At 35.5% G+C, this 21,080-nt stretch overlaps 5 protein-coding genes and 1 non-coding gene across 8 annotated transcripts; 2 read left to right on the top strand and 4 right to left on the bottom strand.

Moving 5' to 3' along the window:
* Window positions 1-7: 7 nt before the first annotated feature.
* Window positions 8-3,784, top strand: LOC145733161 (lysosome-associated membrane glycoprotein 2-like). Its single transcript, XM_081985849.1, has 5 exons — window positions 8-205; window positions 745-1,052; window positions 1,104-1,266; window positions 1,376-1,570; window positions 3,009-3,784. The coding sequence occupies exons 1-5, from the start codon at window positions 148-150 to the stop codon at window positions 3,149-3,151; spliced, it is 867 nt and encodes a 288-aa protein (XP_081841975.1). The 5' UTR covers window positions 8-147; the 3' UTR covers window positions 3,152-3,784.
* A 1,954-nt stretch (window positions 3,785-5,738) lies between these two features.
* On the bottom strand, window positions 5,739-8,460 carry Prdm13 (PR/SET domain 13). The gene is made up of 7 exons (XM_081985823.1): window positions 7,871-8,460; window positions 7,519-7,670; window positions 7,294-7,415; window positions 6,738-7,050; window positions 6,488-6,680; window positions 6,227-6,432; window positions 5,739-6,162 (listed from the first exon to the last, which is right to left on the bottom strand). Exons 1-7 carry the CDS (start codon window positions 8,162-8,164, stop codon window positions 5,880-5,882), a joined length of 1,563 nt encoding a protein of 520 aa, XP_081841949.1. The 5' UTR covers window positions 8,165-8,460; the 3' UTR covers window positions 5,739-5,879.
* Window positions 7,124-7,205, bottom strand: TRNAS-CGA (transfer RNA serine (anticodon CGA)). The gene has a single exon. It is a non-coding gene; the product is annotated as a tRNA-Ser (tRNA).
* Window positions 8,461-11,033: 2,573 nt separating the features above from the next.
* LOC145733148 (SET domain-containing protein 4) lies at window positions 11,034-13,266 on the bottom strand. Of its 3 annotated transcripts, none has more exons than XM_081985827.1 (2): window positions 13,127-13,266; window positions 11,034-12,607 (listed from the first exon to the last, which is right to left on the bottom strand). In XM_081985827.1, exon 2 carries the CDS (start codon window positions 12,603-12,605, stop codon window positions 11,286-11,288), a length of 1,320 nt encoding a protein of 439 aa, XP_081841953.1. In that variant the 5' UTR covers window positions 12,606-12,607; window positions 13,127-13,266; the 3' UTR covers window positions 11,034-11,285. The 3 variants fall into 3 exon arrangements, with proteins under 3 accessions (XP_081841953.1, XP_081841955.1, XP_081841956.1); XM_081985829.1 differs by lacking the exon at window positions 13,127-13,266 and adding an exon at window positions 12,707-12,943; XM_081985830.1 differs by lacking the exon at window positions 13,127-13,266 and adding an exon at window positions 12,711-12,943.
* Window positions 12,989-14,786, top strand: kri (uracil phosphoribosyltransferase krishah). The gene is made up of 5 exons (XM_081985855.1): window positions 12,989-13,437; window positions 13,505-13,632; window positions 13,688-13,872; window positions 13,975-14,130; window positions 14,186-14,786. Exons 1-5 carry the CDS (start codon window positions 13,313-13,315, stop codon window positions 14,258-14,260), a joined length of 669 nt encoding a protein of 222 aa, XP_081841981.1. The 5' UTR covers window positions 12,989-13,312; the 3' UTR covers window positions 14,261-14,786.
* Window positions 14,787-14,843: 57 nt separating this feature from the next.
* Window positions 14,844-17,992, bottom strand: Rsph3 (Radial spoke head protein 3). The gene is made up of 9 exons (XM_081985821.1): window positions 17,215-17,992; window positions 16,985-17,057; window positions 16,611-16,737; window positions 16,370-16,542; window positions 16,148-16,314; window positions 15,897-16,096; window positions 15,754-15,840; window positions 15,476-15,698; window positions 14,844-15,019 (listed from the first exon to the last, which is right to left on the bottom strand). The coding sequence occupies exons 1-8, from the start codon at window positions 17,925-17,927 to the stop codon at window positions 15,493-15,495; spliced, it is 1,746 nt and encodes a 581-aa protein (XP_081841947.1). The 5' UTR covers window positions 17,928-17,992; the 3' UTR covers window positions 14,844-15,019; window positions 15,476-15,492.
* Window positions 17,993-21,080: the final 3,088 nt, after the last annotated feature.

Raw genomic sequence — 21,080 nt, 5'->3', positions numbered from 1 at the left:
GTTTCTTTCTTGATTTTCATTCGGTTGGGGTTTTGTACTTTTGACTGAAATTTGCTATCGGCTATTTACCATTCATTCCCTTCCCTGTTATTATTGGAATTATTTTTAATTCCCGAGTTGTGTTTTTATTAAAAAAAAGCAGATAAAATGTTCTTAAAGAGTCTAATCGTGGTGTTGAGTATCTGGCAGGTCCTAGCCAATAACGGTAAGATCAATATTTTATTAATAACATCTGTGAAGAATGAATTGATGTAATGCAACATGTTAGCCAGGCGTCTCTCTTCTTAATCACCTTAGATAAACAAATTTACAATAGTGTTCTTTGTTCTGGTGATGTTGGGGCTGGCACGTTTTAAGGTTTTTCTTCCACACTCCACCAATCAATTTTGCTAGCAAGGCAAAGTTGAAGTAATCTGAATTTGTACCATGTAATTTTAATTACCACACCACTACATAAGTGCATAGGCTTTTTTTGGTTTTGGTGTGATACTAAGTTGCAAATATACCAATCAATTATAAAAAGCATATGGTAGAAAATTGATTGATATAAGTAGGTAGTACACTTTACTGCCAAGAAATGTCAATAAGTTAAAGTATTAGTTTAAGTATAATATGCAACTTGTTTCTTTAAGCGTTTCAATATTTTTTTGGAAAAAAAAACATACCTACATTACACTATCTTTAGTAATTTTAAATATAAATTGAAGAAGTTTATATGGAACACTTTTGAATATTTTTTTACAGATACTGTACTTCCACCAATTGATCCCACTGGACTTCCACCATCCAATGTCACTACTACACCTGCCCCCTCAACTACTACAAATAATACAACCACCACAACTTCAACTACAACCACTACTGCAAAAACCACCACAACCCTAGCACCTAAAACAACCACAACTACTGCTGCTCCCACACCTAAGCCTGACAACAACTTGGTTATCAATGATTACCTTGGGAACTACACTGACAGTAAGAATGTCTGCTTTATGGCAAAGATGGCCATTCAAATTCAACTGCCAGGCAAAGACAAAAACAGCTCTATTCTAGTTAGTATTCAGTTGCTTGTTAAAACATTGGCTTAATAATATAATTTGCAGATAAATGTACCAAAGGATGTAAATGCTACAGTAGGTTGCAGCATAAATGGCACTTCTGAGACCTTATTAATTGAATGGGGTAGGAACAGTGTTTCTTTTGAATTCTCTAAAAATGAAAGCCAATATGAAATTCAGTCCCTCAGCACCAGTTTATTGTTGGCTGGTAAGTATGTTTTATCATTAAGGCCATAAATAATTTTCTGGCTACAATGATAAAAAGTTATATAAATCAATGATTTATGACAAACTTTACCTAGTTTAAATTTTAACAGGATCTAACACCACAACAACCTACTGTCATAATAAAACCGAATTTGCCGTACCAGAAAAGCTTTCCTACTACTGTGTAAAGGACCAAAAACTCCCTCTGACGGATTGCAATGGCAATGTTACTGTTGCTGACCTTCATTTGAGTCATTTACACTACCAGGCTTTCATGAATTCCCCAAAACCCCAATATGCATCTGGTAAGTATTTTTTAAATTATTAATTATTAGATAACATTCTGAGTCATACTTCCAATTAGCAATTCATGTGATACTGAATAATCACATTTAAAACAGTGTAAGGAAGGAATTATAATCATGTTTCCTATAGATACAATAGTTTAAATCAGAGTATTCAAATAGCTACTGATAACAAGGTTGTTTTTGTATGAAGTAGTGCATAACATGAAGGAATTGAATTAATGGAGTCATTAACCAAATTTTGTGGTTTGTGCCACACTGTAAAAATGTTAACTCACAACTTTTAAAATCATTTGAACACTAAAAATTGTTTGCTTTTCTGCATTTGACAGTTAATCACAAGAAATTAAACAGGGTTGTCAAATGACGTCACATCCGCTTTCCCAGACTGACACACGTCACATTTGCCACCATAGACTAAATGATAAGTATAGACAAACAGTGGCAATGGAATTGAAAATTAATTTAAGTAAGCAGCATGAGATGACACCACTAAATGCATATTCGCGTAATTTTAAAGCCAGACAGATTTTGTTTGTGTTTTCTTTAATTATTGTGTTTCACTTCGTTGTATTTTTAGTTTAGTTATTTGTTTATTTTTAATATTCATCAAGGGTTATTTTATACTTAATACATTATGAATTCCACGTTTAATCTTAAAACACGTGATCTTCAGGGGTCCGTTTTGGCATTAAATAAGAGTCCTATTATACCTGACCTTTAAAAATAAAATTTGGGTATTGAAAATCGTCATACAGCTTTATGAACTGTAAAAAGAGTCACGTGACCTTTAAAAATATATTTAATTTTTGAAAATGGTCATGTGACCACTTGCACATTATAAGGAGTCAGGTGACTCTTCAAATAATACTTTGACATCTAAAACAGTCACGTAACCTTCAGGATCTGTTTTGACGTTAAAAAAGTAACGCGATTTGAATATAAAACCTGTCACGTGACGTTAAAAATGACATTTTAATCTTGCAAATAGATACGTGAGTTAGTGTATCAATTTAAAACTAAAAAACGATCACGTGACCTTCAGGATTCGGTTTTGACGTTAAAAAAGAGTCCTGTGACTTTTAAAATAAATAGAATCTTTATTATCGATACCTGAAATTCTTATATTGTTTAGTTTTCAAAATACGAGTAATTTAACTCAAATTTATTTGAGAAAATCAAGCTTTCTTACGCAGTTCAGATGGGATAGCAAAAGAAAGCGGATTATAGAAAATACTGCAAAAGTTGGCAAATATGTCTGTAATGACGAGCTGTATTAGCGCCATCTTTTAGAGTTTACCTACAACTGAAGCGGCCAAAATACATTAGGAAGCACTTGAAGTCAAAGACTTATCATTTAGTCTATGCTTATGCTTTAACATGACGGAAATACTAGTTTTCTTTGTGAAAATTGATTTATCAAGAATTCACCTTTCAGTGTGGAACTGCGACGGCGCAAACACTTCTGACGTAGTGCCCGTGGTGGTGGGTTGCGTGTTGGCCGTTTTGGTAGTGCTGGTGCTGGTTGCCTACCTCGTCGGCAGGCGACGTTGCCAAGCTAGAGGTTATCTCTCCATGTAAGTGTTGCACTAACACTCCCGCGCGCCTAACAAAGGACATTCTAAACGACTGTTTTGTTTCAATTTTTGTGTTTTGGTTTGTTTAGAATGACTTTTGTGTAAAAATAATCTAGTTATTTGGTTTTCAGTAAGTTTTATACTTTTGAAATAATATATGATTTTAGTTAGTTTCCGGTGTTACAATAAAGTTTTAGTTGTGTTGCTTTATATGCATTGTCTTGGACCTTATGACAATATTTATACCCTTTAGCTACATGAAGGTTAGATTAATCGTTATTTATGTAAATATTCGATAGGGTTTGCTTCTGCAATAGAATCAATTTAAAATATATTGAGTTCTGGCCTCTGTAACCATAAGTAGTGTTATTCTTTTCTTCAGTTATACATTATTAATTAATACAAGTTTTTAGGGAATGTTGTATCATTATTTTCGGCTATTAATAGCTTTATAATTACATGCAACGTCTTTAAATTTCTTGATGTGAGTTATTAGTATAAATATTACGATAGGTACCTCAAAAAGGTTTGAGTTCGAATTAATGGGAAATCGGGCTGTGAAAGCTTAAGGAAACTTTGTAACCCGCTATCAATTATTATTACTATTGACTTTAAAATAATAAAGTTCTGCTAAATAGACCTTGTTTTATTTTTGGCCCTTTCCCTACCTATTTTAGGCGTGCGGAGTGTTTCTTACAGTTGTAAATTTGTTACTGTTTACATCATTATTTTAGGTTTGCCCAAGAAAGGAACGAAAGCGATTACATTCCAATGAAAACGCTATCTTGCTTTACCTGAATCGTATATTGCCATTATGTAGTTGTATTGTTTCAGATTTAAGTTTACTGAATGTTACCAAAGCTTTTCACACTTTAGAACACCGTTTTCAGCACAATCAATTTGGATAAAAATGTTTTCTTCTTGCATTTGTTTGTGTTACTTAAAAACTTTGTTTAAACTTAAAATATTTTATCAATTAATGAAAAAATTCTCAAAGTCTCATAGTTTATATTGGGCAACTACGTGACCCTACGTGAAATTATTTTAATAAATATTTTATTATTAATTTAAGGACTGAGACGCGTTCTTCTTATTTGGACTAGGTACTTCTAAAAAATTTTATTTTTAAATAGTCAAAAACTTAATATGTATTGGACTTACATAAGGTTTGTTACATAATATGTATTATTTATACAGAGTGTCCCATAACTATATGACAATCTCTCAGGAGCATATAGGGGAGGTCAAAATAATACGATTTGTTCATATAAAAATGTTTCCTAAAGTCACTCCTAAGGGAGATATCGAGCCATAAAGAACTGCCTTCCAATTAACGTTTTTGGCCGTAACTTTTGAACCACTTTGTATATTGTAATGATTTTTGGGTTTAATGTTTTATCGAAAGAGACCTATTTGACATCAAAACCATAACCTAAACTTTGAAAACTAATTTACATAACGTTAATTGGAAGGCAGTTCTTTGGGGCTCGATATCTCCCTTAGGAGCGACTTTAGGAAAAATTTGTTTATGAACAAATCGTATTATTTTGACCTCCCCTGTATGCTCCCGAGAGATTGTCATATAGTTATGGGACACCCTGTATTATAACCCTGGATTATCACGCTGTAAAACCACAGGAAATATTACTGATAGGTTACCGTTTTGTTACAATGATTATAGTAAATTAAGTGATTATTATTCACACATCAAAAAGAAAGTGATTATTTTACTTTTATCAACGAACATGATCCGGTACTTGTGATATTAGAATGTGATATTTCAATTATTATTTATAATTTTTTTACATTCATAAGTGTCTCTTGATTAAATGTTTAATAACATTTTCATTGATACCTCGAAATAACCGCACAAGCTTGAATTTTGTTGTTTGATGTATTATTAGTAGATATAAGTTTAGTATTAAAATGTTGTTTCAGTATAATTAACCGTTACTTTTATTAATGACAACGACCAACCTTATTGTTAAAGCTTTATACAGGGTGTTCCGTAAAGAATGCGCCTTAAAGCAAGGTTAGATACTAGACGTTAAAATATTAGGATTCCACCAAATATGCTTTAATAAAATGTTGCTCTTCTCCGATATACAGGGTGTCAAAGTTTTTCTTTATTTTTAAAATTTATTTAATAATTATTGTAAATATCATCGTTGATACATTAAATTTTGGTACTCGGGGTTTTGGGTATCTAGCGGGAAATTCGAATTTGATGTTGTTTTTGATGTTATTATGTTATATTCATTTTTTATAGGACGTCCTGGCAAAATTTAGAGTAATGCATTTGATAGATCGATTATTTTTACGAAGAATAGATGGGATGCTGATTAAATACGAGTACATCATTAAGTAATATTTTTTCAGACCTGAAAACAATAAGAATTGCATTAGCTTACTTTATGGAAATGCCCTTAAAAACTTTGACACCCTGTATATCGAAGAAGAGCATTTTATTAAAGCATGTTTGGTGGAATCCTAATATTTTGACGTCTAGAATTTCACCTTGCTTATTGGCGCATTCTTTACGGAACACCGTGTATAAAGGTTTTCAAAATTGATAAAAAAAAACAAGAAAGCAGAGCATAACAATTTTATAAATATTATCAAAAAGCATATCAGTAACAAAAATAATTGTTTGCATCACTCTTATATACAAATCAATAGCAAACACTTTCAAGCGCTAAATTCAACAATAAAAATATTTTTTTCCAGTTTTGTTAGTTAACTTTTTTACCAACATAATGATCGTCATCAACTTCAATAATCGTTACGTCCGGATCCTCCTCGATTTTTACCTCATTTACACTGGCGCCATTCAAATTAGAGTCACTGTCAAAGTTTTCCTCAGCTACGCTATTATCCTTTAAGGTGGTGGGAATTTCCTCACTGGACGAGTCCGGTAAAATGTTTTGTCCCGGATGCATTTCCACTAAATGTCTGGATTTAAGATGACGTTCCAGGTCACGACGTCTCACCAGGATTTTGCCACACAACTCACACCTATAGAAAAATCATAAAATAATGGATTTTTTTTTATCTGGATATAAGAAAAAATGTAACTTACTTATAAGGAGTGTTGCCCTCAGCATGCAATCTGACGTGTTTATTCAGGTTGCTTGGGTCCCCAAAGGGTCGATCACAGAATTTGCATCTCAAAGGTTTATAACCGGTATGCGTTCGTATATGAATTTTTAATCCGTATTTTCGTGAATAACATTTTCCACAGTATAAACAAATGTGGCCTTGTTTGGCTTTACCTAAACTGCTGACCTGCAAAATACAATTATTAAAAAAAATTTTCCAGATTTTTTTAAAATGCACTTACCAAACTTTCAATTTGAGCATCATCCCCGTAAATGTTCTGCACATTAGTCAAATCGTGGGGATGCATTAAATTTCGATGCACCTGCACTACATCAGTCCATACACCTGGCAAATCCTGACGAACTGTCCCTGGCAGCCGAAACGTTGGTACTGCCCCATTTTCATTGATTTCCACGATCTGAGGCTTGTTTTTACTACAAAACCAAACATTATAACCAGTCTAGGTACAATTTACTTGTTCTGGTTATTACTTGAACGGTCTGAAGGCAGACTGATGATGCGGAGCGTTAGGTTGAAACGTTGCGGTACTCGAGTGACCCGAAACAGACAGGTCTAAGGCGGTTCGCTGTTTAGTAGCCTGAAGACTTGGAGTCAATTTGAATTCAAAGTCTTTTTCTTTGGTGACGACGTTTCGGTTTGGTGGTACGTCCTTCCTCATGGTTGCCAAACGTTCCCATAGTGCAAGTATTGGGAGTTTGCCACATGCTAACGTTATGTGGAGTTTTAGTGGATTGGGGGATTCGTAGAAAGCTGAACATTTCAGACAAGTGTATTTATTTTTTCCTAAAAAAAAATAGTGTTTAAATAAGTTAATTTTAAAAACATTATTTTGTAATATAAAAAAAATAAAAAAGTTCGCAGCCGGTAGGATTCGAACCTACGCTCCCAGAGGGAATCTGATTTCGAGTCAGACGCCTTAACCACTCGGCCACGACTGCTGTGTTAGACTGTCCTCCCAAACAGGTATTTAAGCAGGGTAGGTACAGATTACGAGGGGGTTCAAAAAACCAGCATTTTTTTACTCACCTTGAATATTAGCAGGACTTAAAAACACGACTTGCAGTAACGCTAATATATCTTCAGAGAACCATAACTGAAGTTCTTGTCCAGGTTCAATTGGTCTGACTGCTTGTAGAATTAACTTCGTGCTACAAAATAAAAATTACATTTTATTTCATGGTACTAGATATTTGGAAAGAAATTACACTTTGGCAACCATGCAATTTTACAGCTATATACAGGGTAACTCACCTGTAGGAAGGTTGAAATTTCAGTTGTACGTTATAAGTGTGACAATCTTCCGATAATCGAATTGCTCGCACCCAATGGATGTCTTGGAACCATTCGTCTTTAGATTTTCGTTCTAAATCTATTGTTCCGAATGATGTTACTCCGACAGATATCTAAATTGTGTAAAAAAATACTATAATGGAAAAAATTGTGCGCAAGCAGATGTGACTGAATTTGACAGTTGATCACAAGAAATCAAAGTTTGCTGATAAATCCGGGTCATGTGACCAGCTGTCAGGTGGGGGTCACATTTGCTCTGTTCATATTATAGAACTTTAAAACGAACAGGGTAGGAAAGAACCATATCACCTACCTGTTTGATGTCAATTTTTCCAATTAATTTTCGTGGATCAATCTGAACAGTCATAGCACTTTGAGGTATGGTCGTACCGGCAGTAACTTTCCCAGGAACCAACAATTTGGCATAATCCAAGAACGTAACGTTTCGCACTTCATCTTCATTCTTGGATTCCACCACGTCACAAACATTCGTTTTGGGTACCGCCAACGGTACCAACCGTGGGATCCAATCCGCCACCGGTCTCAAACCTTCGGCGGCACGAAAAGTGAAAAAATCAGTACCGGCCACTTCCATATTCAACACCATGTACCACCACCGATATTCGAGAAATTCGACCAGAACCAAACTACTGGTGTCAAAATTTGACAAAGTTTTGTTTGACAAACCCGCTGTTGCCCTGGTGATGACCGATTCTTAATTGTTTAACCGAGATCAGGATACGGGGGTGTATTCCTGATTTTTGGTTAGGGGTGGTGGCAGGAGACGCCCCTTCCTGCATACCACCAATTTTGGCAGCAGGACGAATATGGTCACGGTGCCTGTTGACACCCTGTATAAGGGTCCTGATGTTAAAATTGCGACCGCGGATTGGATTGATGGACCATGTCTTATTTGTTAACAGGATCGTGTTTAAATATTTTATTAAAAAAAGTTTAAAAAAATAAGTAAACACATTTAAAGATCTTTATTGAACCCTTATTGCTAGTCCCTCTTCAGTTTGATGCACGTACTAATAACATAAGAATGTCATCAATTTTATCAAAAATTTAACACAAAAAACCCGAAGACGGTCCTGTTGAGATTTATTTGCAGCAAGTGCATTCGCCGATCAGGTTGCAGGACCAACTTTTGCCGCACAATTCGCTCCGCCCTCACCCTTAATTCACATTTAATATGGGGGGTGAACACTTGTTCGTGGCTCGTGGTGCCCCACCCCTAAATACAGTTAATCTCCCATTCGACCATTCAAGTTGCTTTTTGTTAGGCCTGCTACCAAAAATGTAAATTTTTTGTCATATAGTGCCAAAACACGCTGTATTTTTGTTAAAATCAAAACTGGCTTAGAAAATTGTCGAATATACAGCGTGGAAAATTATTGTTAAGAATACTAATTATTTTTATTGGCAACATTTCTAATCTCCAGTGTAAATAAAAATTACTAGGTAACAGTTTTTGTATTGTGACAATGACAATTAAGTTCGGTTATTTCTCTTTTCACCAATCACTGCCAATCAGACGATAATCTGACAGTTATCACGAGACTGCGCTAACCTTTAAAGCTAAAGCTTTTTTGACGTCACAATGACGTAATTTGACACATGGTCAACTTATGATTTTGCTAAATTACGTCATCGTGACGTGAAAAACGCTCTTCTCGCCCCATGGAGCTTGAAAACGAATGCGGCCCCATTAATGTATGATTTTTCAATTGTTTTACTTTAATGGACGATTTTATCATAGGCAACCAAATACTCTCATTCTTTCCATTCTTCTTTACTTGTATTAAACAGAGAAGAAAATAGACGCACATTATTTAGTTGATAGACTAACTGTCACTGTCATTGTCAAAAGTGCCTATGATTTCAGAGTCGATGGACGGTATAACCAACTCTTATATTAAATGGCGATTAATACAGTCGTTGGGTAAATAACTATTATTTATCAGAATTTAAATAATTTCTTTCTACACCGCAACAACAAAAATGCATATGGATTAGGTACGCTTGAAGTGAACTGGTGAACAACATTTTGAACAACTTCTACTCTCTAAAGTTCAACACTTTTAGTCATCATTTGATAATTTACTTATACTTGAATTAATCATCAAATGTAAAAAAAATAAATGAATTATATTAAACATCTCATAATGGAGATAACCCTTTACCACTCTGATTAAATTATTTAACCTCCCCTAAATCATCATCCACTCCAAAGTTATTAAAACTTCTGCTCCAGCTTGCAAAACGCTTGACCGAATTGGACAAATGGAAAAAACATCCAAACAGGATCATTATTATAACAACAAAAACACTTTAATAAAGACACAATAGGCCAATCAAAATGGAAAATCCCCATCTCGAGCTGTCATCAAAGCGTAAAGATGTCCTTTTCGATAGGCCTCCGTACAATCACGACCCTGCACCTGTAGGTTTCCGGGTGCCCTTGCCTATATAATGTTCGCTTTTAAGGGCGGTTAAATTGTTTAAAGCCCCAGGTCTATTCGGTTTTGTAGATGGACAGTGGTAGAGTAGAAATTTATTAACAGAGAAGATTATCCACCCTAACTGGTTTCCATATTGGAAAACCAACAAATATCTGCTTTCATTGGCTGAATGCTCGTACGTTACAAAGACATTTTCTAATTATCGACCAACAATGACAATAATTGTCTAATTTTTAGTTGCCTACTCCACTGTTTTTGCAAAAATCCCCTCAATAGCCATCAGCATCTGCCGGCCGTCAACAGCGCCATTAGGCTCGGTACACACAGATCAATTGCCTCCTGGAGGACTTTATGGGAAACGGCACGTGCCAGGGAACTTTGCCACGTGGTTTCAACATGTAAGGTGCCTAACACGTGCCAGTTCATTATCCACTATAAAAGAAACAAGTGCAACAATTCCCGTCAAAATGACAAAAGCAAAAAATATATTACTTTATATAACAGAACGCAATTCCCAGAAGCAATCCTTAACTCAGAAACTCAAGCTTATTGGTTGAATGCTCACGTGACTATGACATTTTCTGACTTGTGGCCAATGATTACTAGTACCTTAGTAGTTTAATAGAAATGTAATGGGTTTTTCGATTGATTGGCATGATTAGTGCAAAAATACTGTATTGTCATACTCTGTTTCAATAACATTTGATAAAGCAAGATACAGATATGTCACTTTTGCACTAAACTTGCCAATCAAAAATTTCCATTACTTTAAATAGAGTTTAGCATTGTTGTTTTAGCAAACATCGTGAGCAAGTTAATAGGTGAAGGGTGTTTAAAGTTTGCCCAGCTTGCGATAATACCCTAGTGACAGCTAGGTTAAGTCCTATTTAGGATTTAGGATTACGATTACAGTTAACCGTTAAAACAATACAAAAATTTAAAGGTTTTACTTTTGCGTAAACCTCAGCAGAGTGTAATTTACGCATATGTAGTTAAAAAAAAATCTTAATATACAATAGAATTTAACTATAATAAATTAATGCACACATCTTAACAATAAAAATAATCCCTACAACCAACACGATCAACGAAAAGCGGCTCAATAAAACTTTACAAAAGGCCCCCATGCCTTATTGCGGCGTGAAGTGTGGCTAAATGAACATTTAATATGGGAGGGAGACATTACATTGCATTGTGTAAATTCCACCCCCCCTGAAAACACTTGCTTCATATTGCTTTATAATATAACAACTAATCCCATAATCAAGAGAACGACAATTTTCCGTCTTCTAGTAAAGCTAACAGCCTTTTCACATACACCACCCTGTACTCCAAAAAGCTGTTTATGATCTTTTCACCTTCTATGTCACTTGGAATGCCACGTTTTACGTCGTTTTGGTACGAGGACAATTTGAAGTTTAATAGAGCTTTAGTGCTAGTGTAAACTATGGTGTTTTCAAAGTCTGACGGATATTTGTTGCTAAAAATGTACGTTGCGTAGTTGGTTACATTGGGATGAAAACACACAAAAAGAATGGCTTTCAGTATAAAAGACAGTCCGTTTTCATTTATGTAGACCTCGTCAGCGTCAAATTCGTGGTTTTTAATATACTTGTACTGTCTTTCGTCTAGAGACACCTTGAACACCTGTAGCACTTCCTCTAAGCTGATTTTTACAGTGTCGAAAACATTACCCGGTATAAAAAATCCGTACTCCATTAGGAGCTTTTCGTTACAGTGAGCCCCGTATGAAATAAACAACTGTTCGTACTTTTTAAACCCTGTCATTGTTGTGAGTTGATAAAACGTTTCACCCTGTATGCGAATAACGCTAGCCTTGGTTTTGGCCAAGTAGTGGTGATTTATCAAATCCATGTAAGGACACAAAGCTAGGGAAGGATCATCAGCTAGTAGGTCTAAGCTGGATTGATTTCCGGCAGTCAAATAGTCCGAATCTACATACACAGCCCTGGTATTGACCAAAATGTAGCCCCATCTGAATTTCGAGATTTCCAAGAGATAATCCAGAGATGCGCCACAACATCTACAGGACACATCGCTTCTTAAAGCTTTCCTAGCATTTTCATATCCTTTATCGAAGTTGTTTTGCAACTCTTTCAAAGGACGTTTGAGATCATCGGGGAACCACCTGTCGATCACTTCCTCTTGGCACAGCCATGGTAAAAACGGTTCCGGGTCTGGTAACGAATCTAGATAGTCTTTCCACTGCGATTTATCACCTTTATGCCGCTCCATCACTAGAAACAGAGCTAAAAGTGTCTGGATCGTCAAGGGTTGCAAACCGTTCAAATAGCCAATCAGTTCAGACTTCCGGGCCGTATCAAATGTGATTAACAGGTTAAACGGTATCCGAAGTAGGACATCAAGAGGCTGAATTGATTTTGGTGATGTCACTCCACGACCAGTGTCCAAGTAATCTCGTAACTGCAAACCGAGTGTGTTGGAAAAATTGTGACGTTTTAACCACTTTTGAAGAGCGATTAAAGTGGGAGTGGTACCCAGGTTTCGAGACTTTGATGCGTTTTGACGACCTCTAACTCGTTTTCTTTTGGTTCTACCCATTACTAGAAGAAAAAAACAATTTTAAAAATTCGAGATATTAAAATTCATAAAGTGCCTTAAGTAACGTCATCGCAATTTTATTTGATTTTTAGTATACATACATACATTCCCTATCAGGTGATAATTGACCAATGACGACAAAGCATACACGTGACCACGTGACCACTAGTTCCTCAACCCAATTTGCTAGTATTATTTTGTTTCAAAGACTTATAAATTACTCATACTCTTGAAATATTGATTTTATTGTCAGAACTACAAATTATAATTTAAGTAAAGAGTATTTTAGGAAAAATCTGGTAAAAGTACTAACCAGAGCCAAAGAGTGCGATAGAGAAATTCCACACACCGTGTGCGAGACAGAGAGAACAAAGAAATTGACAAATCCCATCTGACTTCAAACTTAACCTCAAATTTGTGTTTACTTTCTACATCAACAACACTGGGATTATTTAAAGCGTTTTTATATTAAGTAATTTACCAAAGGTCATATATTTTTATATAAAACCAAACATACTAACCTCGAGGGATTATTAACGCATCGACGAAAACTGTTAGGGTCCGACGAGATTTTCCGCTGGCAAAAAAACAACTGACTGGCGCTCTAGGCTCTTACCAAGCTAACCTTAAATTTGCCATTAAAAACCAGGTGGCAAGTTAAAGTTGAAGCTGAAGAGAATAGAGCCTCAAGACTGTTCCAGCTTAATATGGGAAGTGCAGACATTGATATTACATGCTCTAATGGTATTGAATATTGTAAAGAGTTTCCTCGACTAAAAATTTTGCCAGCCAATGACCAAATCAAAGAATTGCAAACTATACTGAGAGATAGGTAAAGTCATGTGTGTGTGTGGGTCTTGATTTGCACGTCTTGGTAACACTGAACGTTACTCAACTAGGAATACTACAAGAAGTGATTTCAAGTTTTATGCTGACCGTTTGATTCGTCTAGTCATTGAGGAGAGCCTCAACCAGTTACCATTTACTGAATGTAATGTTATTACTCCAACATGTGCTACTTATCACGGTTAGTAGTTTAGTTTTATGTTACTTTCTGGGTTTGTATAATTTAAGCTGTTTAGGACTGAAATACAAGTCTGGCAATTGTGGAGTATCAATTGTCAGATCTGGAGAGTCTATGGAACAGGGACTGAGAGATTGCTGTCGTAGTATTCGAATAGGCAAAATACTAGTGGAGTCTGATGCAGAAACCCATGAAGCTACAGTGGTTTATGCTAGGTTTCCAGAAGATATTTCTAGGAGACATGTATGTTTGTTTTTTCTAGTAAATTCCCAATTTAAGTATTAAATACTCTTACTATAACCATGTAGGTTGAATTTATTTATTCTGTTAACTTTATCATTGCAGGTATTGTTGATGTACCCCATTATGTCAACTGGAAATACAGTTAGCAAAGCTGTAAACGTCCTCAAAGAACATGGGGTCAAGGAAGATTGTATAATTTTGAGTAATTTATTCTGCACCCCCCAAGCAGTACAGACTATATTACAGTCTTATCCAAGGGTAAGTTGTTTTTTTTTCTGTACAGTCTGAGGACTAAACTTATCCATTGTTATAGATGAAAATATTAACGTCAGAGGTACACCCTGTGGCTCCTAATCATTTTGGACAAAAATATTTTGGTACTGACTAGTTAAGGTTGATGAACATCAAAAAAGACTGAACTATTGTTTGATTTAAGTTTATCCTTTCAGTATGGATTCCAATTGTAATTGTAAATGATCTTTTGCACTCAAATTCAAAGTTTTACATGATGTGTTTATGTGTAAATGGAACTTGTGTAGATTTGACCTAAATATTTTCATCCTGCTTTTGCATATTAAGTGATTAAGGAAATTTATTGTTGTGATATTTACTAAGGTAATTTTGAAAACCATTTAAACTTAATTGAATATTGAAGGGATTAGTAAACATTTAAATATTATTATAATTATTGCTGAAGTTATCAGTTGATGATGGTTTATTGTAAAATGTAAATTTTGGTTCAGTCAGATTATTGATTTATACACTATTTAATTTGTACAGGAACTACTGAATGCTATTTTAATACTTTTATATCTGACAGATAACTGTTAATCGTGGAATTAATTGTGTGGGAAAATCATTATAGTATCATATAACTCATAATATGTAGGTAATTATTAAATGACTTCAATGAAGCAACATTTCAATTTTATTTATAAAACATATCAGACCATTACTGTAAAGAAACACTCTTTGTTAATAAACAATATGTATATTTTCGCCCAACAAATTTATACAATGATTTTATAATAATAAATTTAATAATGTAAGTACAGTATCCTTGATAAATTCAGTGCATAAAATGTTCATTTAGGTACTTTGATATGTTGCACAGCAGTATGAAGTTCGATTTTGTCGTACATTTTATCTGAAAGTAAAGAATTTTTTTGGTCAGTATATTAAAGAAAACTGTTTAATACATACAAATTGATGCGTGAACATAAAATTACAGATAAATAGAGAAATTAATATCAAATAACCAATCAGTATATCATGGATTCAAAGAAAATCAAAGACACCTGCGCCACCAAGACTAATCACCCCCTAACCCAACACCGGCCTATCGGAGGGGTGGTTTGCAAGTGTCCCGCTACGTTACACTCACCCCAAATCGGTACGCTTTATTAATATAATCCTGTTGTCCTTCAGATGCGGAGGTTGATATCATTTAAATTAAGTTTGAGTTTTTGACGATTATGAAGGGTGGATGCGGTTCAGGTTATTCTCATGCAAATCGTTCAATTACATTTATTTTTAAAATTCAATTGGAGGGTATATTATACAATCAAAATATTGCATGTGTTTAAAAAAATATGTCGCCTACCTAGTAACCAATTTCTCTTAGGGACTATTTAGGACCGGAGATTGGTTTTTGTCATCAGCATTGCTTTGTTCTTTGGATTTGATTTCTTTCTGCAATTTCAGGTGGTCTTGCAGAATCATGTCTTCTACTGAGGGTCCTTCCTCTTCCGTTTCATCCGTCGAAGACTCTTTATGCAAAGCTTTATAGATTTCTGCTCGATTTTCCAGTATTTCTCTTACAATGTCTGTAAAAAAATGTTATTTAAAGAAAGTACTAGTTTAGTGGTAGTGCAGTTTAACCTGATAGCACATCTCTGCTACAAACCATGTCCTGAACTTCCAAAGTGACCTCTTTGATCAACCATGGCATAAAGGATTCATCAATGTCTGTAATATATGTGTGTTATTTTCATATTAATGCTATATTTCTAGTTAAGTCAGACCTTCTTTAATATGATCTGTTAGGAAGCCTTCCGATTGTAAACCTTCAATCACCGAAGGAAGTAGGTCGGCCATGTAACCTTGCATTAGAACGGCGGCGGCAATTCTTTCTTCCATTTCTTTTTGGACTTTTACCCCTTCTTGGTGCTCCGAAATTCTACGTTCCTTCTCTTTTACCAACCTTTTTTCTCGTTCCTCTAATCTGCAAATTAGCATTGACGTCTCAGCTGGTCACAAAAATATGTAGCTGTACCTTAAAGCTTCTGCAGTTTCAGCAGCCCTCAACTCCAAAAACCTTCTTTGTTGTTCCCGTAAAGAAGCTAGTTCTTCTTCTTCGAGCACTTCAATCAGAGCTTGCTCCACAGTTTTTCCAACTAATACCTCCAGGATGGGTTGGACTTCCATGTCAAAGTCGAACAGCTGAAATAATTATATAACTAACTCTAAAGTGTACTTTATATTGTGAAAAACCTACATCACCCGGGTAAATTTGAGTTTCAACGTCCGCGCCAGTTTTAGCAGGGACGTAGAAAGGAGACACTGGACGCTCGACGAAGAGGTCAGTTTGAGTGCACATATCTTCAACTGGAGGATTTACGTAGAGCTCCTCTAGGTACGTCTCGGTTTGAATAGTTTCATGACGTCGACCTAAACAAGTATTATTTATAATAACGTTCGGAATTAAATGTTAAGTTGAAAAAAATCTGGACTTTTACCTGCTACTGGTGGAGGGGAACCCAATCTAAGCTGTGAGCTTTTATAATGTTGATTTTTGGCTTTTCGTCGTGCTAACGCTCTTCTCCTTGATTCTGCAGCTCTGGCCGCCGCAGATTCACCATCTCCCTATACACACCAATATATTTAACTTGTAACATCTTTTTTGCACTAGCTAGTGTAGCTGTATAATTTATTAGCAACCCTAATCAATCAAGCGTCTTTTGAGTGCGTTACTTACATCGTCACGTGAAAGTAATTTGGCATACGCGAAATGAGGATTCCATTTGGGCTGCGTTAATAACGTTTAATTATGTGTTATTTTCAGAGCTGAGAGATGTATTAGAAGAGTAAAATGGTAAAAAGAGCGACTTACCAGATGTTGGGGAGCAAAATTGCTGCCTCGGAATACCCTCTTGTCGAACATGATGTTACCGTAGTTCATTTCCCTGCAAAAGAAGAATTGATTAAGTCTGAAGCACCAATAAGCAGTCCACCTCTAGTTAGTAAGTTGAGTTTTTTAAACTACAAAATTAAGGTGTATAAAATGCACTTTATTTCCATTAATACCATCAGGAAAGACAATCTTAATCAAACAAAACTTACTGATTATCGCCGATTTCCGGTCCCTTAATTCCTGCCACCCCTCCCGCAATTTTGGCAGCGGCTAGGGCGGCAGTACATTTTTGCACGTGCACAAATTTAGCCGGCGACCGGTTCAACACCCTCGGTTGACTGGCATAAGTAAACAGTTTCTTCCCTTCTTCCCTTTTATTTCTAATATAAACATCCTCTTCTTTAACTGGTTTCGGTTCAATCGGAGGTTCCAAAAAGGTCCCCTTAGGCACTGTGGTTACGAACGGTTTTTTCGCCCTTTGCTGTGCATTTTTACCACCCTTTTCTTCCCTCTGCAGCTTGCGCAATTTTGCGTCCAACGTTTTAGTGAATCTAGTGTCCATTCCTGGACTTCGTAAATCTTCAGATTTCATTCCCGTCATGCTGTTGTTGTGATTGAGCTGACCGTGAGAGTGACTAAACTTTTTCTTCAGGCCTTTATTTATCTGAGTACTACCGCTGTGAAGGTTTCCATGTGACTTGGTGAACACCTTTTGTTTGTTGTCCTCCAGGTTGGTTTGGATTACCCGTCTGATGGGGTGGACGATAAGATTCGGCTTGACTTTGGGATCGTTGCCGAAAGGTTTGAAGATTGTTTCACCCACCACTGCCATGGTGGGCAGGTTGTCTTGGTTGAGCACTTTGAATGCCACATCGTCTGTTTCGTCTGAAGACATGGAGAGTTTCGGAACTATTACTTCCATAATCACTCAGTAAGCATTTTCATTCAGAAATTTTAGCTGGGCTTAAATTATGTTAATTTGGTTGGTTCTGGTTTTTTTGAGAGTTTACATTGCAAACTGATTTTCAATTTTGTTTCTACTATTTAAATTTTTACTTACCCGCTACATTGTTTTATTTAAAAAAATACGTTTTACTATGTCTGAAGTTAAATCAGATTATGTTTGTATTTCCCTGAAAATTACGACTCCTACCGTTGTGAGTAATCCGTAATTATTAAATAATTACTTGTTCCCTTTAAGTCTTACAGTAACAAACTAATGCAAGTAAAATTCAACTTTCTGCCAATATTTAAATAACAAACTATAGGATATCCATGGTGTATCATTAACCATGTTACATGTAGTTTGTTTGCTCATATCGACTGCTTGACAAATGACCCAGGAAAGTTACCATTAAAAAATTACAGGCCCTATTAGGGCTGTCGCCAATAAAACATTCAAGGAAATACCATTAAAATGTTATACTGCAACGCTCGGACATGCGAAGGTTGCGGACACTAGATCAAATTATCTTTGATTTGTGTTTGGTTTATTTAGTTTGTGATTTAATATGTTACTATACCACAACCAACCAAGTAGGAAAGCTTATTGAAGTTTGAAAGCTTAGAAACGCCGGTAATCACTTAACGAATAACACTGTCCAGCGCGACGTACATTTACAACTGACCACTGGTCAGCACTCAGCTCACTTTAACGATACTCAGCGCATGGCATTTTTCTTAGGGCAGTTTTTCTTCTGCAGAACTGTTTAGTAGTCAGGAATTGCAGTTAATAAGATAATTCATTTAAGTATGTAACTAAAGACAGTAGTATTGTTTTTTCATAATTTGTGTGAATATGATTGATACTTATTCAGTATACACATCTCAATTTCAAATGCACAGAAATTGATTTTAAGCGTGAAATATTCATGGTGCCCTTAATTATTTCCATTATCAATACTGTGCCATTGACTCCATCTAATGGTATTATTAGTTGCTTTCGTGTTTGCCTTTATGGCATATATTCGTGCATTTCGAGCACTCATTTACTGGGAAGATTATCCATATTAGCCTCAAAAAACCATAATGCAGCTTTTAGTAAATTGACCTGGTTTTATTTTTTTGCTGATTTTCGTAACGATTTTCAATAAATCATTTTGTGGTAAATTGTTGATGTTTTCCAATACAGGCATGGAACGCATATGAATTGATAATGAGGTCGTTCACTCTGGAAGACCTTTCAATTATTGTTAATTTTATGATTGTGGTTAGTTAGTCATATTCAGTGTAAATTTAGTGACCAGTACAGACAGATAATAACTCAGACAGTGAAAATTATATCTTCTTATTAAATACATAATGGCTAATAAATTAGGCAAGCAGTACAGTCTGAAAATACCTGCCAGGGCGGAAACAGTAATTTATTATTGACACGGACAACCAGGTTAATATTTCTGGGGGGCTTTTGCGTCAAGTAACAACGGCCACCCGGGGAGATCAATACTTTTTCCACCCAAATAAAGGTGAATGTACGTACCTCGGTTTTGCTGAAACTGAAGGTCAGCGTAATTGCTTTTGGGGCCCTGGACATTATAAGAAACACGCCAACCTTAGATGTTACTTGTTTTGCCAGAAGGTAAATGGGTAGGACAAAACGCATGGACGAAGAGTGTTTGTTGTACAGCTCAAATGAGCATAAAATTGTTAAAAATGAATGTTAAAAACTGGTAAAACTCGAAATGAACAGATTTTTAAGCTAGCAAATGCTCTTTAGAAGCACTAAAGAAATTTAGTTCATATGCTTTTCCTTAAACTTCTCTGCTAGCACTCATCATCCAATTTTGTACTTTTGACTGTATATAACCTTCCATGTCTGACTCACTGTGAGGCTAACTTCTTTGGTAGTATAATACAAATTACTGTAATCTAAGTATTCCGTGCAGTTTGTTTGAATGCAAATGATACCAACAGGAAAGTCCGAGTTTCTATGCTTCTTAACGGGCACGCAATCGCTATTCAAACTTCAAAGACACGTCCATTTATTTTAAGGGCCAAAATAAGACTTGTTTAAGTTTTAATTACCTTTGTATGTACCATAATTTCGGCAATTTTACATTATTAAAATTCATATTAGGTTCTGCGCTGGTTTCTGTTCATTTTTTTCCAATTCCCCCCAGATAATTAGAAATTTTCTGTTATACAAGCAGCCGTTCCACTCAATTTGAATAATATATTCATGCCGGGCCGGGGTTTTTTCTCAGATTTTATTTGAGATGCCCTTTTTGATAAGGAGGCCTGACTTATTGTAGTATAACCGACCGTGACTTTGAAATTTCCAAGAAATATGAAATGTAAGTTATGGTGATTGCCGAAATGGATTGTTCCAGACCATGATGGGCAGTTATTTTTAGTCTTTCTTGACCTTGGTACGAAATTTCAAGTTGTTGTAAGTATAAACAAAAATATAACTTACCCCACCACCATTTTTTTGTTGTTGTATAAAGCCCTTGGAGAACTGGCGAACGTATACTCCGTCTTCATTTTACCACCACCTTCAGAACCATCTTCGTTGTGAAGATTCACTTCAATATTGGACGCTTGGTAAATTTTGGCACTGGGATTGATGGGCGGTTTCTTGGAGGCGGCAGATTTCTCGCCCATGGTCATCTTTACTAATTGTTTACAACAACGGCCGACCCAAATACACTACACTAAAGGCACTAGTCGATCAATATGTGTTGTATAATAATATAATAACAAAAAAAATCATTTACTTCACAAAACCGTCACATTTGACACTGATTGAGAAATTCTTTTGGGTGGCTGAGCGACAGGTGATGGGAAATTTATTGTTTGCCATGTTTACCGGAAAATTAAGAGGAAAAACAACAAAAATAGTCAGGAAAGTGATGTTTTGTTTCGCATATTTTCGGAACTGACTATATTTGTTTACGTTGCCATGGGGCTTCCACAATGGGGGTTGAAGAGGGTGTGAATCATGTAAATTGCTAATGTTATTACTTATTAAGTCTAGAGTAAAAGTTTTTAACTTAATAGTAGTCTGATGGGTCTGCTTTTAATTTCCAAAGAACAATTAATATCTCATCTTAAACCATTATAATACCTAATAACG

The sequence above is a fragment of the Ips typographus genome, linkage group LG8 (genome assembly GCF_016097725.1).
Source record: "Ips typographus isolate SLU linkage group LG8, UJ_Ityp_2.0, whole genome shotgun sequence".
NCBI classification, from domain to species: Eukaryota; Metazoa; Arthropoda; class Insecta; order Coleoptera; family Curculionidae; genus Ips; species Ips typographus.
Note: the sequence above shows the minus strand (reverse complement) of the source record. Positions and strands in the feature narration are given on the sequence as shown.